This window comes from Synchiropus splendidus, chromosome 8, assembly GCF_027744825.2.
Source record: "Synchiropus splendidus isolate RoL2022-P1 chromosome 8, RoL_Sspl_1.0, whole genome shotgun sequence".
In the NCBI taxonomy this organism is placed as follows: Eukaryota; Metazoa; Chordata; class Actinopteri; order Syngnathiformes; family Callionymidae; genus Synchiropus; species Synchiropus splendidus.
Window position 1 is genome coordinate 18,351,779 of NC_071341.1, and position 17,442 is coordinate 18,369,220.

Here is a 17,442-nt window from a genome sequence, read left to right on the forward strand (position 1 = left end):
AAATTTCTTCTTTGTCTTTGTTCTGCATTATCTTTTGTCTGCATTGCAAGTTCATCTTCATTGTGCATGTCAAGTGCATTTATTATGAAATCTTGAGTTTCATAATTATATAGTTCATCTCTTTCTTTCATCTCAATATTATTCATGTCTTATTTTACTGTTAATGCATTCATTTTTCATTTTAAATGATGAACATTTGAGTATTAAATGAAATGTAAACCTTTGCTTTTAATTCCTGTATCATTTTGCCCCCAAATGCTTTCACCATTTACCTTGAAAATACATAAATCACTGAATATGACATGTATTAGCATATCAAATACTCACTCTCTTCATGCACAAATCGCTCCCTTCGCCAAGATAAATGAATAGAATACATATATATAAAGTAATACCCTGTTTTATTCAATGAGCGCTCCATTATATCTGGCCTTTTACAACCCTCCTTTCAAGTCTTTCATCAAAGGCAGCTGTAAAAGCCCAGTAACCGTGTTGATGAGGTGCTTTCTAACGGCTGCGAAAGCTCCAGTTTCACATGCAGGATCTGCTCTGAGGGTAAAATGAAGCCTCCGGTCATTCATTCCTGCAGTCTGTGTGGAGAACTGGTTTGGCGACTCTGCCCGTCATTGTGAGACTTCACTTTATGTGGTGCAGACTATTGTGTCAGGAATGTTCTCCCCGTGTCCGAGAGCCGTGTCTGAGGTGCAGGTGTTGTCCCGAAAATACCCGCCTGCTGGCATGTCTACGTCCCGACAAAGAGGTTTACATGTTGTTGACTGTGAAGTTCAAGTTTTTACCGCTCAGAAGTCGTAGCCTTAAATTCAGCCGCATCTGATCATGTGACCGGAAGTGATAGAAGTGAATGAACCGTTACAACAACAGTAAAATAATAAGAAGAATTAGAGGAGATTACGCTGCTGACTTTGTCAAACACTGGTCGAAGTCAGGGTTTAGCTGATTTATTAACGTTCCCATTGCTGACATCATTGGATCACCATCATTTATGACATTCATTCGGTGCCTGGGTCACAGCAAGAAGGTAAGGAGTGGATCAAAAGAGCATTTCGTTGGAGCAGAAAACATCACAGGTTATGGCAACAAGAGATATAAATAATCACAAACAAGTATGGTAATTGACATTGTAACCAGCCAAGCATTTACCAGAGTGTAAAAATATACAACTTCATACAAATAAATTATGTCCGGGGTGTAATAGCGAGCCCCAACCCAAAAGCACCGGACTGTTTTGGTCTTGACTCACACGCAGACACCAGCGGTTCTCTATAGGTCAACTATAGGAAGCGGAGTTTTGCATGTGACCTCTCGCAGTTTGGGTTCAGCGGCGGTCGATTAAGAAAAGCAGTGATATTAACAAAGCCCAGCTCAGAACACAAAGGTGTGTTGGATCAATATTTGCTCGTGCTGAGTGTTGGGAATGCCTTGCAGTCGGAGCGACAGTAAAAAGGAATGAAGATAAAAGGGCAGGGAGAGGCCGTCCCTGCCTCATCATGGCCGTCTGGGCTTGGAGGTCGGAAGCAAAAACCATTACTGTTCCATGTTTGAACAGAGTTTCACAATGGATTTATGAGGCAATCCAGCATGAAACTAAAAGTTTCACTGCAGATACGGATCTGTCGAAAGCGATTCCTGTTCAGCAACAAACATGGTTCTAGCTGGGAGCCATTTCTGATTTAGAATTTTGGCTCCTGATACCATGAGCGGATCAAAACGTCATCGACCGGCTGCCTGAGGGGAGCGGTTCTTTGGGTTGGACGGCTCTGAAATGTATGTATAGACCACAGAAATAAAAATTTTCCCCTCCGTATAGACTATAAAAGTTGAGCCACCGTGGTTGTGAAATGGATGTGTGTGGACAGCAGTGAGGTGAGCACTGGACTGTGATTCATATGTGACGCTGTCATGCACAGCAGGGGAGGTGCAGTCATAGGCGTCACGTACAGCAGAGAAACAAAACAAAAACAAGGACCAACAACGTTAAACAAGACATTTCACAGCAGGGATGTGAAAGTAATGCAGAGTTGTGTGTCTAATACCATGGGTACGGGGGGTGGGGGGTGAGAGCAGGGGCGCTGGGGGTGCCAGAACTTTGAGATGCTTTGATTTGGATTGGCTGAGGTGCAGTGTTCAGAAGAATCAGGGTGGGATCCGCCTCTCCTCGGGTTCAGTTCATGAGGGCCACGGTGCTTTCAGGCTGGCCGCCGCAGATCCCGGAGAAGAACTCCAGCGCCAGGCGCACGTGGATGGGCACGAAGACGTAGGAGGTGTAGACCACCATGGCGAAGGCCGAGAAGAGGACGGAGTTGAAGATGGACTTTTCCCACGGCTCCAGCACGTAGATGCCGGTGATGAGGAGGTACTGGTAGTACAGCCAGGCCAAGTAGTCTCGGAGGTTCTTGAAGTTCATCCTGCAGGAAGGAGAGCCTGCAGGTTAGGAAGCTCAACACAAATGAGCCAATGAGAGCAGCTCTCTGGGGAGCGGCAAACTAGCTTGAGCAGCTGTCAACAATGCTAACGTCAAACTTCTCTTTCACACTGGAGACACAGTGGAGTAGCATGACATCATCACACCGTCTTCATTCTAAGACCTTTGAATGAACAGTTGACTCCAAACCCACCATAAGAGCATTATAATACATGTTGTAGTTGATCATTTCAGCAGGATAAGTGTTAGATTCATTCCATTATTTTCACTACTTAATTCATTACAAACAAAATCATATTAAATTAGAATCACTCAAATTAAATTAAATTAAATTAAATTAAATTACAGCAGCCAATGACAACAGAGACAATGGCACATATCAAAGACATTAAAGACACACAAGAAACATCAATGATGTCCACAAAGCATCAGCAAAAAAAAAAAAAAAGTCACAAGCAATAAAAAGACAAGACAAAGAAATACCTATAATATATAAACAAACATTATAAAATTAATAAATAAAAATTAAAAAGGGAAATATATGTATATAGATAATACATAGATCATGATAAATTGGATAAATATTACATTGTATGAATAGATAATAAATAAGGCACTGTTGAAGGACTGTCAACAATGTCAATCAATCTGTGCACCAGATTTTACTGTTGTACAACCTGACATGAAGAAAAACATGCATAAATGGAGTAAAAAGCACATTCAATTCAGTAAAAAGTCATGAGTTAATGATTTAATACGGTTTTATTATTGTACTACAGTGTGTCATTTGTAGAATAAAAATAAATAAGACTTGTCTTATCATACTTATATAGCTAGTTTTCTCTTTAACTTGCCTATGTCATTTACATTTTTTTTTGCAACTTATGATCACGATGGCTTTAATATTATTCTCTCTGTTATATTGCAACACTAGTATTTGGTCCTTGCTGTGACATCTACTGTACTAGTACACATACAAATGCAAAGGAAAACACGTTGGTAAATAAAAACGTAAAGAGGAGGCGGGGAGGTAAACATCCAGTCACAAACCCCACAGGAGCCAATCAAACACACGCGTGTGCACGTTTCAGTGGTGTGAGGAAATGAATCCCTCTGGTGCTCACGCACGCACACGCGCACACACGCACACACGCACGCACACACGCACGCACGTGCGCGCGCGCGCACACACACGTTGGGCTGGTTTACTTTAACACGGTCACAAGAGTTACCACAGGCACGGGGACACTTGCATATAATATCCAATGCAAATGTTGGGCGAAACGGTTTTTCCATCCCGCCATGTGTAACTTAACTCCTAAGCGCAGAAGTGGCAGTAATTGTTTGCAGGAATACTATGCAGCTCAGTCAACACGACACCAGACTTCATCTGAATCCAGCCTGAACACAGAGGATTTATTCTCATCTTACTAAAACTAAAAAAAAAAAAGCATTTTTTTTTCAATGGGTCATTTTTTAATGAGTGTTGAAATTTTGACCCTACATTTAATAATAAAAACATTGCTGACAGGAAACCTTGAGGGAGAACTGTGCTAACATGGCTCACTATTACGAAGCCCAAATCAGAGCTATTCCAAACGTCTTGAGCTAAGCTAAATGGGGCAGAAAGAGCCATAATAACCGGAGGGTATGACTCTGTAACAATATAATAATTTCACACATGAAGACAACACACTGTTGAGAAGGAAAACCTTCTGACCCCTTCCTACCGGCACAAGTTGAAGATATTAATACGCCAGATGTGTCAGGAAACTAATGTTTTTGGACCCTTCTTTACACTCACCCTGCATGTTTTTGACACACTTTGAAATCTAGGATTGTTTTTTCCACACCATCCTTTCACTAATAACAGCTATTCACTTCCATCCACCTGAGCCATCCACAATAAAGCGCCATTTGAAATTCTGTTGACTTTGATTTAATAGAAAAAGCCCAGAGGGGGTTGGTCTTTGTTTAATGTTCTTTAAACAGATGTGAAGTCAGTGCCCTGCTGGCCTCAGGCGCCCACAGCGCTAACACTAAGCACAGCGGCTCAATCGCAATGATGCTAGGTGATGTTTCTACCATGCGTTCGGACTATAAAATCTCGCAGAGAATTTTAGTGGTTGAAACGTCACAACAGGGTCAATACAAGACAACCAACCATGCTGTACAAAAAGTGGTAAGGTCTTCTCGTTTCCGTGGTTTGTAGCATCTTAGCTTGACTCAAAACAGCAGGTTATTTCAGCTACACTTGGTGCCTGTAAATTCATTCCATTAACTTTTAAATACAGTGCTTTTGTCAGCCAAACTACTCCACAAGTCTGTGAAAAGTGACCAGTAATATTAAGCTACTACTGTGTCAGAAAAAGATGATTTGTAACCAGGAATTTAAACTTTTATGGCATAAACAGCAGGCCAGTTGGGATGCTAAGCTATGCTAAACCACAAACGTTCTGAAAGTAACATGTTAAAAATGTGTTCTGCATGGATGTTTTCAGAAGCGAAACTCAACTTTTCAGTTGCAGAGAAGCTTCAAAAATGTTAACCACAAAATAAAGACGCGGTATAAAGTTCCACAACAGAAACACGATACCCCTCTGTGCCGTGTCGCCAACTCGGGCAAACGTGTCTGTCACTTCCAACACCTCATTCTGTGCCTCACAACAACATATTTAAGGGAACAGACATTATCACCCGTCAGGTGTTCTGTGCTAAAGGTGTGTGATCAGGCCGTGACAGCGTCAGTTTGCACTACTGACTTGATCTTTTCTCCCTTGTTTACTCAGGTTGGATGTTTGAGGGCAGATTTCCAAATATGTGTGAAGTGAGAGCAATGCATTATTTGGCATGAGGAGAGAAGCCTGTGGGAATAACAGATCCTGCTACTCAGGAAGAAGGCGGGGCTTGCAGGTGCACTCACCTGCTCTTCTAGAATGTGCTTCACAAACTAAATACTGCCAAAAAAAAGTGCCAATAAATGTACTACATTTTAGAGAAGCACACTTGAAACAAAATTAGCTGCGATAATAAACATATGCACATGGATTTAGGACCATTTCAAAGGCATATTAATAACTCAAAAGCAGAGAGTTGGAAGGTGACTCACCTGAGCAGCAGCTGGTGGCTCCACTCCTGTTATATTCTCAGATATATATTTATGTATGTAGTAATAAACGTGACGGTCCCGGGATGACAACAGCCCGCTGCTGCTGCTGCTCCGCCGCTGCTGCTGCTGCTTTGAGTAAACCAAAAGCTGCCTCACCAGTTTGAGTCTGGCCCATATGCTGCAGGTCATACACACTAGGAAAATGACGCCACACCCACTGCTCGCACTCACCTGGCCCACGGACGCCACGTGCAGGTGAAGTGGCGCGGTCTTTTATCCGAGCGTCCTGAGGTGCACAGCCATCCTCAGCCTCCGCTGCATCATCATCATCATCATCAGACTCATGATGCTGCAGCGTGACGCTGCTGCGGCGCTCCACACCAGCGGCTGCTCCGTGGGAATGCGGCAAATGTCTGCTGGACGTTTGGGAAAATGCGATATTCAAATGTTTTCTCGGCCTGTTTCAACGTCGCGCGATCGCTGCCGAACATCTACGGAGATTACCGAGTTCTCACCTTGGTCTCAGACAGTTTTCGCTCCCTCTTTGACTCCTCCTCTGTGTTCGGCTTCCACTTGGGGAGCGATTCGTGATTATTATCTGAGTTTTCTTTCCACAACTTTAACTCATCGCGTTCATGTTCACAGCCGCCTTCAGCCCCCGGTGCTGCGTTCAAGACAACCCGGATATTTCAGTGCGTCATTGGACGCCCTGAGAAAACGCAAAAAGAAAACGGTTTACACTGATTTGGGGTTTTTAAATTGATTGATTTTTCAGATAATAATCTGACAATAGCATTTGGGAAAACAAATGAAATCCAGAAAACACTTTTTTCTCGTCATTTTTATTGATTCAATAATGGCTAAACCCCAGTTGCCTGGTAGCTATTGAAGATTAATTCTAAATTTATAAACAAACTGGAGGAACATAAACACCATAAACTCAAATCTTAAAAGATGGATGTAACAAAAGGGTACTGAACCTCGTGGTTTTGGAGAAGAGCATAATTCTGAATCGGTTTATAACGCTGTAAAGCGGAGTCACATCTATTTGTTTTGAGTGAGCCAGACGGACCGTCACAGAAATCTTATCTCTTATCTGCCCTGCTCTGTTCATTGGCTTCACAACAATATGCATTATTGATGTATAAACACGAGCAGCGCCGCCTTGGTTCAACAGTTACACATGAATTCATTCAGCAGCACTGTCGAAGGATTCGTACCGTAGCTTTCATGCGTCTCCTTTTGTATCATTATTTGAAGCGCCAAACTGTGTCACCCACAGTGGTGCAACAGGCCAGAGGCAGTGCAGCCATGTCACCTGCCAAGCATCCGAATATCAACAATTTAGAAGGTAGTGATTTCAGGTCAGACAGAGAAAGACGATACATAAGAACCCCCTCAGTGTCCCCCCCCTCACACACATATACATTGATTCATTCAGCCACTTTCCCAAGATCTGATTTCAATGAGCAGCCAGCTCAGGTTTGGGGGAAAAACTAAACTTGGCCCAGCGCCTCCCTCTTGAAGCAGCGTGTCACACAGCAACATAGTCAGTGATACACATTAGTTTGCGAGCGTCAGCAGGTTAAAGCACACAAGCGCCTCAGGTGCTCGGGGTAAACACAATAAGCTGATATTGCACTCTGGCTTTCTCGACAACGTGATTAGAAGAGCTACAGACTGCAAACAACAGAGCGAGCCAGGGCAGAGTGACTCGACAGGAAGCAGCCATGTTGAGTCTATATGGGGGCCTCCAAAACTCTCAGACTGAGAGTTCACGTGAAGGTCACTCCACTTCCGGGTTCCATGTTCTGACCACCTCACCTCACTGACTGCACCAGTGGTTCTCAAACACAGCCTCAAATGTGAAGAACAAGACAGGCAACACATCACCTCTGGAGCCTCAGATCACATTAAGAAGTCAACAGTGCTGTCCAGAGCTATAAGCATGTCAATATCCGGCTCACCACATCACCAGATATGGCCTGTGATGAATTTTTATGAGTTTCAATAAGGTCCTGTCAGTAAACCACTCCCAGTGCTCGCACTGCACATGCTATAAATCATTGCTTGAGTCAACACTGAATCACATTTGGTTAAACGCAGTCGAGTTTCAGAGAGGTAAATCGTCGTTAATCCCCACTTTTGAATGCGACACTCAAACCTGCTTTCACTATCCGGTTCAAACAGAGGCTGAGCGGCTCGGGAAGGAAGAGGCTCACTGTAGTATACCGCCCTCTGGTGGACATTATTGGAAACAAGGGAAACCAAGTCAGATTCACATGCTGCAATATATTTTCACACGCGAAATTCCGTTCTCACATGATCAAGCCTCAGATATATTTGACATTATGAATGATATAATGATTGACACAGTTAGTCACATGATCAGTTCATCGCATCAACTTTCAGGGTTCATCAATGAATAGCATTTCCTGCAGGAAAGTTCTGGGACTTAAACCAATGAGTCCATGAAAGTGTGTGTGTCAGACAGGTGGTGGCTACTCGGTCATCATGTCAGCACCCTCTCCACCAGTCGCATCATTAAGGCTGAGCTCCTCCATCATCTCCATTAAGGAGATACGAGGAGCGCCGTCGTCATCGGTGTCGCTCTCCACTGGGATCTTTGAAGCATCTGTAAGTCAATAAACGGCTCTCGATTAACCGTCACGAGCAGCGACCAGAACATGACAGCTAATCTATACAGCAGGTTAACACTCCCTCACTGAGAGTCCACTCACCTCTGTAGATGTTTACATTTTTCCTCAAAGCCTCATCCTCCTCCAGGTCCTCCAGGAAGTCCAGATATTGCCTGAGGGGGCGGATATTCACATATAAAACCCAACTGTAAACCACAGTAAAGCACCAGAGACCCTTGTTGAAGTTCACCTCTCATCATCTGTATCCATTCCCTCTCTGTCTTTGGCCATCTCCTGCAGCTTCCAGTTCCGACGCTTGACCCTCTTGCTGCGGTCGTAGCTCTTCTTGATCAGCACCTGCACACAGTTCACCACCAGAGGGCAGTGTCAACACGGAGCCAAAAACAGCTTGCAAAGCTGAGAGTCTGACATTGAAATTACATTGACTTAAGGAAACCGTTAAAAAAAATGAAAAAGTGCTGAGTAAAGGTTTCAGTCTCACCACGTCGGGCACATAATGAGGATTCATCTTGTTGAGGAACTCATCGTTGATGTTGGAATTGGCGAAGTCGAACCTGTTTGGAGACAGGTGGTGAATCTCCTGATTTTTGAGGAGCAGGCGGATCAAGACTCACCCCATCACCAGGTCTCCGATGTTCAGGAGGTGACCCAGAAAAGTGCGGCAGTGGTACTGCTGATTGGTGTTCAGCTCCGACGTCTTCTGGACCCAGACCTCGGCCAGGGTGTGCTGCACAGATCAGCTGCCAGTTGGTTGTGTGTTCACTTAGCAATGCTGGGCCACACAGGCCACTCTATCACAACTTAGAGACACATGAATCCTGGGATGCCTTCCAGCTGAGAGGAGAACCAGGGTGCAGTCACCTCAGACAAAGCCAACTCTGACCAGCTGATCTTGTTTCAAGTAACTGCAACTTTTTTTTTAGCTTCAATTTGTTCCGACAGATTCATCAATGTCAGTGCGCAGAATAGAAAACAGGGAGCGGGCAGAGCACTTGTACAAGTGTAACCAACACTCCAGAGCATTTGTGTTGCCTCCCACTATCAGGTTTGGGGATAATGTAATGGCCCACTATTGATTTTAGCTCCGGGAGAAGAGCGAGGACCCTGCTATAATACAATCTCTTCTGCAGCTACATGCAAGATGAAAAGCGCCTGTGCTCACCTTGTTGGACCTCATGCCGGCGCCGGCACAGAGTTTCTGGTCTCTGATGATGTCCACGTCCATGACGATGAACTCCTCCAGCTGCCGCGGGTTACACAGGCTGTTAAATGGGTGACGCCAGTATGTGTTTCCATCCACCTCGGCAACTGGGAAGAGACATCTGTATCAGGACTGAGGTCTAAAACACTCATTGATGGAACTAGGCACAGATAAGCATTTCACTGGGGCTGCAACTAACAATTATTTTCGTTTTCGACTAATCTTCTCATTACTTTTTCGATTTATCGACTAATCGCGATTAGCGTTATTAGGCCTATTTTGAATTTCTGATTAACCGAAAGTTGCTTAAATCATCTCACTGTGATACTCCGACACCATACATTATTAAACAAATATATGAAAATAATGACACATAATCCAGGAACATGTATTAACCCTGTGAAGCACAGACCATGAAACAGTTGACAGAGCGCTCCAGTTCTTTAAAACTGAGGCCTATATTGGTCCTTGAGAACCATTTAAAATCATCAATATTCATATATGTATCTCATGTAAAATATCTGATCAACAGCCACATCAAAAAGTCTTATTTGAATAATAATATAAAACAATGGGTTCAGTGTAGCTCCTAGTCCAGTTCTGGTTATTATTAAGAGGAGAGAGACACTGAGGACACTTCACTACATCACTGTACATCACTGTTATCTTCGCAAACCAAAGGAAACAACACTTGTGAACACTACGACCCGTCGCCGCTCGAACTCCGAGAACGAGGCGGTCAGTCGGAGGAGGTGAGGTGGAATTTTTGTTGTCGATGTTATCGATGACATCAACTAATCGTTGCAGCCCTAGATTTCACCAACCGTGACTGCAGTTACAGACACTGTTTTTTTATCAAAGTGAAAAGAATTTCATATCTGACGACCCAAAATGTGGGGAAAAAAATCTTTTTTACTTGTCTGCAAATAAACAAGCAGCGAGAGTGTTTTAATCAGAGCAGAGTGGTTGATGCAGAAGACAATATCAAAAGCAGACAGCGCAGCATTTAATTATTTTATTCCCTTGTTAATTTTCAGCCACATCACAGCGCTGACTAACAAGATATTTGCCTTCGAGCAGTTTCTCATTTCCACTCACCCAGACACTCTCGGCTACAGATGTACTTTCTGACGCGTAATTAAAACAGCCTGCTTCCAAAATGTCGCAGAAATCCGCAGACACAGAGCTCAGTCTCCCGAGGACCGTCAGCACAGGAAACATGTAACTTATAATAACAATGGAGGCGTCGTCATCAGTCTGTGCATAGAACAGCGATTCTTAACCATTGGGCCGGGGCCGAGAGCGCCCCCTAGAGGGCCGCAAAAAGTTTTGTGTTTTACACCCCTCGGCCATGAGACAGTCAGTTTTAATACATTGGCCACATATGGTGGCAGTACTTGAAAATAAAAAATGATAAAGAAAGTGATGTCGCCCCCCTAACAGTAAACATTGTTCATGAAAGCACCTGTCGGAGCAGTTTTGAAAATTAATCCGAATATTTTACAGTGATACTTTCATTTACACTTTACTTATATCTTCTTTGAAGTCTAAATAAAATACTATTTTTATTTTATGATATTTAGACATGGATTTATTGTATTTACTTAATGTACACGTTTATTAAATTTTCTCAGCAGTTTGCATCAAGTGTATTTTTTTTTCTTTAGTAAATGTGATGAATATGACTTTCACCTGGTTCTGCTGCTGGTTGGACTTTTAGATGACAAATAGATATCTTTGCACTGATCACATGGTTTCATGTCATTTCACAAGGTTTTGCTTTGCCTGTCAGTAGATTAAATATGGTTATTGATGACAAATGAAATCAAGAATAATGAATCAGTTCGACTACTTGAATGGGCCTCCGCCTCGTTCTTGAAGCAGTGACAGCGTGTCACACAGCAACATTTGTTCTGGGAAAGGTGGGCCCGAGATCTAAAAGGTTAAGACCTCCTGGCCTAAAACAAACTGCAACTATGCCCATCCAATTTAGAGGGTAAAAAGGAGCAAATTTCAACTTGATTTCAATTTTAGGTTAAAAAAAAGTCCTGCAGCAGAGAGGTCAAATAGTGCAGAACAAACGGCCCAGAAACAATCGGATCGTGGCATCGTACTTGTTTAGTCTTACCTCAAACTAACAATATGAGTAGTAGTTTCTGTTTTGATACAAGAAACACATGGAAGGATCCAGTAAAAGACCCAGACATATAAAAACTGAGCTCTAGTGTGTCTCACTTATTCACCACAATTGCAAACGTACAGACGTTCAGGACACTTTCAGATATATTTTGAGCACAAAGACAAAGATCCTCTGTTGCCTAAATTTGGCTCAAGGACAACTTTGCTCAAATGCCTTGGAGCTGGAAGTCACTTTTGTCGCAGGATGGCGATGCATCTTTCAGGCCGGGGCTGCGTGACTACGTTTTGCTATGTTTGAAAAGCCCTTAAAACTATGTTAAGGAGACTTGATTCTTAATCCAACAACTGTTTGTACTTGACAGTTCACACACCTGCTGCTTAATCCTAACCCAGTTCAAACTCATTTAACACAAGACACAAACAGATCAACTTGGTCAATAAATAAATCAAACACTGTCTTTAAATTACCACATCATTGACCTCTCTTCCATTATTTACTTGACTTTCAGTGGCAGAAGTTTCTGAACATCATTGTACTACTATACATACTGAAAATCCACTGCATATATTGAAGTATAGTCATAGTCACTTCAGTCATACTGAAGTCTATTTTAATGGTGGTCTAAATAAAGATGTCGGCTTGACTTGCAATAAAGAAACTCACTTTGCAGAGTGTTGGGGTCGATGAGGTGGATGGTGCTGGTGACACGAACACACACACACACTTGACCCATGTTTCCCAGAGCCTGTGCCAGACGTGGTGAAAGGCAAACCACGTTGTCCTGGAAACAAGAGACAAGCCGAGATCAGGCTCAGGTCAGAGGGAAAGAACAAACACTGTACACTCCTTGTTTAAGTGCGAAGCTTGCCACGACACGTCCGAGAGACAGGTCTTGTTATCACGACGGCAATCAGCAAGCTTTAGAAGCATCATGTCAACCAGCAGCCACATAAAGACGTGACCTCAATATAAACCAAACCCACCTTGCAGACAGGGACGATCTCTATAGAGAAGGTGCTCTTGTAGTTGTAGGTGTTCGAATGGATGTCGTGAGAGATGAGACGCTGCGATGTCTTCAACCTGCAAATGCATTTATAAAGAAGCCCTTTCATGAATTACACTTTAAACAATATTTACAGCTTGATAATAAGGCCAGGAATGAGTGTCTCTCATGCATGCTCTGGACGGTCATTTGGCTCTTCAGTGGGAACTTTCATTCAATATTCTAGCAATTTGGTTCATTACTTCTGGAAGTACTCTTTACATATTAGCATGAAAACCACATTGATAGAACACTATGAGTCAAGATTATTCTCACTTAGAAATGAACATAAACAGTTCTGTCCATCTTAGACACGTCTTCAGCGTCAACACGCATAGGCGGCTACTCTGGGTTTCATGAATGAATGACAGATGACTTTTCTTTAACTAGAGCCATCCTCACAGAAAGACAACAAGAATGTTTTCACAGTCACGACTGCAGACTTGCTGACCTGCAGGGCACGGTGCACTGGAGGAAGTCCACCATTTTCTGAGCGTGCTGCTTGGAACCGTAATAAAAATCAATACCGTCTTTAGAACAAAAAAACAAAAAACATCATTAGATTTCTGAAATTTGCAGGGACAAACTAGTAACAGACACACAAAAATCAAGTCCACATGTGGACACACACACATTTTTGTATTGCTATCCCTGTGGGGACATTGTGATGTTTCTCATTGCCATAACCCTTTCCCCCACCTATCTAGGTGAGGGCTGTCACTGACATACATTAACATAACCCTTTCCCCAGGCTCTCCCCCCTCAACCTAACCATCCCACCTAAAACAAATGGCTTAACTTAACCTTTACTCTTGACCAAACTAAAACCCAATAATAATAACGTAGCTATTTTGTAGTTTTAACCCTCAAAATGAGGCTTGACAAAGTGAGGACCTGATTAAAAACTCCTACAGGTTCTCACAAAGACATAAGTACAAGAACACACACGCACAAGCGAGGGAAGGCATAGATATCTGGCAGCCACATGTACTTTCAAGTATTTTCGGAAACGTGGGGCTGATTTAACTTGAGCCAAAATCCACGCCACAGTGCTGTCAAATGGTGCCGGGAACAACTGCTGAGCTTTCACTCAATGCGTGTGGATGCTGAATTCTCTAAATGCCCTTAGAGGTCTGCAGTGCTCGCCGAGTGTGGAACGTCGGACCCGATTACAACACCGTGATTGGACACCTCTCTTGAGGTCCACACGAAAGCAGCTGTGAGAGCTGATTGGCGCCAGCCACATGCAACGCATGGCTGCCGCCTGGTAATTAACACTTGACATGTCATTATGCTCAGTTGGGCTGTAGTCCACATCACTTGCCGGGAGACGATGAGCTCTCGGATTTCTAATAAAAATGATCTCATTTTTCAAGGCCGAGGGTGATGGAGAACACTTTGGACGATACTATTTGAAGGCATCAGATTCCTGCCTCCACAGCACTGACCGAGAGGGCGACATATTTCTGTAGGCGGGTAGCAAAAAGGTCATAATAGAGAAATGGCTCCAGGAAAAATCAAGAGCGGATCGAAGTTGTGGCTGAAGGACTTGAAATGGAACAAACTACAGACTCAGGAAGAGAAATAAAAAGCCAGCCAGAACGACTAGCCGGTTCTAAAAGAGTGTACATCTTAAAATATAAACACGATCAAAGTGTGTCCTTCAGTTGTTTGCAATAGTGCATCATGGAATTTCAGCCTCCCAAACAACTCACCATGGATTTCTTTGATGTTGAGAGCGTTCTGGTGGAGCTTGTGCTTCAGAATCAGCTGCTCCAGATAGTAAAAAGTCTTTTTATGAAGCGTCTGCAAAAAAAAAAGGGTGAGACGAATGTTGAAAGCAAAACCCAAGCAGTTGTAGCATCATGTCGTAACATTCCAAAACAACCAAAAGCTTTTACTGGGAGTCAATTGAAGTTCTCAGGTGACACGTAACACCCTGCACCTCTACGCTCGCACGAGACTAATTATTTTGACGACCACATTTTAAAGAGACCTGAACAGATTAGATTACACAACATTCATTTAGACATTCCGCCTGCATTTGCTGTGACACATCGTGAAATGTGTTAACATGTTTGTAAACTCTTGGTTGTAAATCCTTTTTTCCTTTTTAGTAGTTTCACCTTGTGACTTTTGGAGGAGTTGAAAATTCGGATTCCGAGACATTCGGACACGGATAACTCCACACTCGCACTTATACTTATATAAGTTTTTGACAATTTATTTCCTGTAATTTCCTAACCGCATACAAATGCGAACCCTGGATGGTTTTAATGATTCAAAAATTTAAATCTAACATAGTTTCAGTGCTAAAAATGATAAAATATACTGAAACTGAAAAGAAAAAACTAACTAGTGCATTTTAGAACTATGGAGAGAACTATTAAGTATAAACAATTCTGAACTATGAATGAACCAAAACATTTTGACATTTGTGAAATGAATTTTGAACTAGTTCTTGTGGAAAATGAACTTACCTTGGTCTCAAGTTCAGTAAAGCCCAGATTTAGATTTCTCCTCAATGACGAGTGTTGTATTTACAACTTTATGGCGTCACTGGTGTTTAGAACATGACCGAGTAACAAAAACTTCACTTTAATTCCATGCCTGAATGAAACTAGTTCCTGGGAACTGTCCATGTTCAGAGGCATCATCATCACTGTTGACAAGCTTCAGAGAACAAAACAAGCTGAACATTCAGATTTGAAAAGGGTGAAGTACTGGGAGTGTTAAAAAGTAACCATAGTCAGAAGATGGAATTCAAAGAGAGAATTTTAACCAAAAAGTTGACAAGAGTTTCTTCTACAATATGAAATTACTATTGAATCAACTTGACACAACAGGAATTATTTGACTGCATAACAGGTTGCAGCATCAGTGCAGATAAGGCCAATTGGGTACATCATTGTTTAAAAGGTAGCTTACTAGATGATACACTCAATTAGAGCCATAATACCTACTTTCTGTCTGACTTGCACAACAGCCTTCCAAAAGTCCTTTGCCTCAACGCGGTGGCAATCGTCGCACATCTGAAACTGGACGACAAACTCAACCACGAAGACCTGTTGCAAGATTGCTCCGTTCATCACCTGAAGTGGGAAATGTTAAAACATTAGTTTTAACTGCTTCACATTCTGATTTAATTGTGTCTTCTATGCTCAATCTTCTTCTTCGCTGGGCTATAGACTGCGAAGGTTATTTTGGAGCTGGAGCAGCACAAACTCTCTTTCAGCTCACTTCTTTTTGGATGGTCAATTTCAGTTTAATCCGTTTAGAGTGTGGCTCAGTCCAGAGGAAGCCGGCATCAATGAGACGCACCTGTAAGAAGGAGAGTGCATTCTTACAACACAAATATACACAGTACATTACAATATACAAGGAACACTTTATTTCTCTAGGGGACTAAATATTTTAACCACCACGTGTGATATTGCCTCCAGAGACCAGCAAGAGGTTTAGAGGTTGAAAGACAACCTCCAATATAATATATTATTGTAATATATTGCCACATGACAATTCCGTCCTCAAAATACTTTCTAATGAATAAAATTAACAACCAAGTTCATTATATTTTGAATCAACATTACAACTTAACTCTTTCCAGCATTATCATTTGGTGTTTTTGCGTTCTGCTGACTTAATGGATACGTTTTTTTAAAACCACTTAGTTTCACAGCTATGATCCCTAAATGTTTGTCACATATACAGTACTATCAGCATTGAAAGGTAAGAAGAATTAGAAATAGAAATAGCTGATTTTCTCATCATTTATTACAAACGCTTTCATCTGCTATAAAGACATAAGATACCACTTACTTTGGTCATGGATCCCTTGAGTTTTTTCAAGCACAGAGCCAAAAGCTCTCTGGACTCCAGGGCACATTGCACCCATGTGGCTGGTGGCTGCAAGTACCTGCACCAATTTAAAATGAATACATTACCAATCATTCCTAAAAAGATAACAACATGTGAGAATTCAAAAAGCTGTGGACCTAACTATAAGAACGTGCAGTACATACCGCTCACACTGCTTGCAGAAGTGCACTGTGACCTGTTTGGGAATGCCCTCCGATATGTCAACCTGAGTCCGTAGACAAGCCACACACATGTTGGCAGGGTTTGGAGGGATAGGGACACCACAAGTGCAGCACAGGCTAGCAGGAGACAGAGGGAACGTGGTGGGAAGAGTTTAGATGCAAGATATGTAAAGACCACTGAGACAGCATCCACGTCTGGAAAGTCTTGGTCCACAGATAAAGAATGCGTTTCAGATGGGTCCGGGACCAAAACCAAACAAACCTTAACAATAACTTTTGGTAGATGGGCTTTTAATAACTTCGATGTGAGGTTAAGTATATCTGAGACATGTATTTACGTTGTGAAGATTGTCACGGACAATATCGGACACTTACATATTCCCTTGGCTGCTTGGCCCCACTGGTTGCACGTACTCCATGACGGTCGCTTTGACAGCTAGACGGGAATCTTTGAGGACACAGGCAGCATGTCAACGATCAATAAACAGAGTCTGGACTATGTCGTTCACCGTTCTAGGACCGACAATCTTAAAAAGATACGTTTTAGAGCAATAATAAACATAGAGCCATATAGCTAGTTAGCATTAGAGGCTAAACGAATCGTACTCAAAGACAATTTACAAACTTGCCCTTAAAAAAGCAACACAAAACAAAGTAGTGCGAACAGTTGAATTATTCGAATAATATAAACACAGAAATATAATCAAAAACACACCATGCAGTCTTCCACGAGGTCCAGGGAACGGAGGTTGATGACGTCAGAGAACCAACAAGGACCCTCAGAGAGCTCAGCGATTGCCTGAGTAA

At 42.4% G+C, this 17,442-nt stretch overlaps 2 protein-coding genes across 5 annotated transcripts; both read right to left on the minus strand.

The window, feature by feature from the left end:
• Positions 1-973: 973 nt before the first annotated feature.
• sptssb (serine palmitoyltransferase, small subunit B) lies at positions 974-6,205 on the minus strand. 4 transcript variants are annotated; one of them, XM_053873204.1, is made up of 3 exons: positions 6,068-6,205; positions 5,784-5,968; positions 974-2,426 (listed from the first exon to the last, which is right to left on the minus strand). In XM_053873204.1, the coding sequence occupies exon 3, from the start codon at positions 2,423-2,425 to the stop codon at positions 2,183-2,185; it is 243 nt and encodes an 80-aa protein (XP_053729179.1). In that variant the 5' UTR covers position 2,426; positions 5,784-5,968; positions 6,068-6,205; the 3' UTR covers positions 974-2,182. The 4 variants fall into 4 exon arrangements, with proteins under 4 accessions (XP_053729179.1, XP_053729177.1, XP_053729176.1 ...); XM_053873202.1 differs by having other exon boundaries at positions 5,784-5,965; positions 6,068-6,202; XM_053873201.1 differs by having other exon boundaries at positions 5,784-6,178.
• Positions 6,206-6,390: 185 nt separating this feature from the next.
• Positions 6,391-17,431, minus strand: nmd3 (NMD3 ribosome export adaptor). The gene is made up of 16 exons (XM_053873235.1): positions 17,351-17,431; positions 17,011-17,083; positions 16,618-16,752; positions 16,415-16,511; positions 15,836-15,916; positions 15,559-15,687; positions 14,311-14,401; positions 13,047-13,125; positions 12,537-12,633; positions 12,217-12,334; positions 9,375-9,520; positions 8,827-8,939; positions 8,694-8,766; positions 8,442-8,548; positions 8,294-8,364; positions 6,391-8,187 (listed from the first exon to the last, which is right to left on the minus strand). Exons 2-16 carry the CDS (start codon positions 17,052-17,054, stop codon positions 8,054-8,056), a joined length of 1,515 nt encoding a protein of 504 aa, XP_053729210.1. The 5' UTR covers positions 17,055-17,083; positions 17,351-17,431; the 3' UTR covers positions 6,391-8,053.
• Positions 17,432-17,442: the final 11 nt, after the last annotated feature.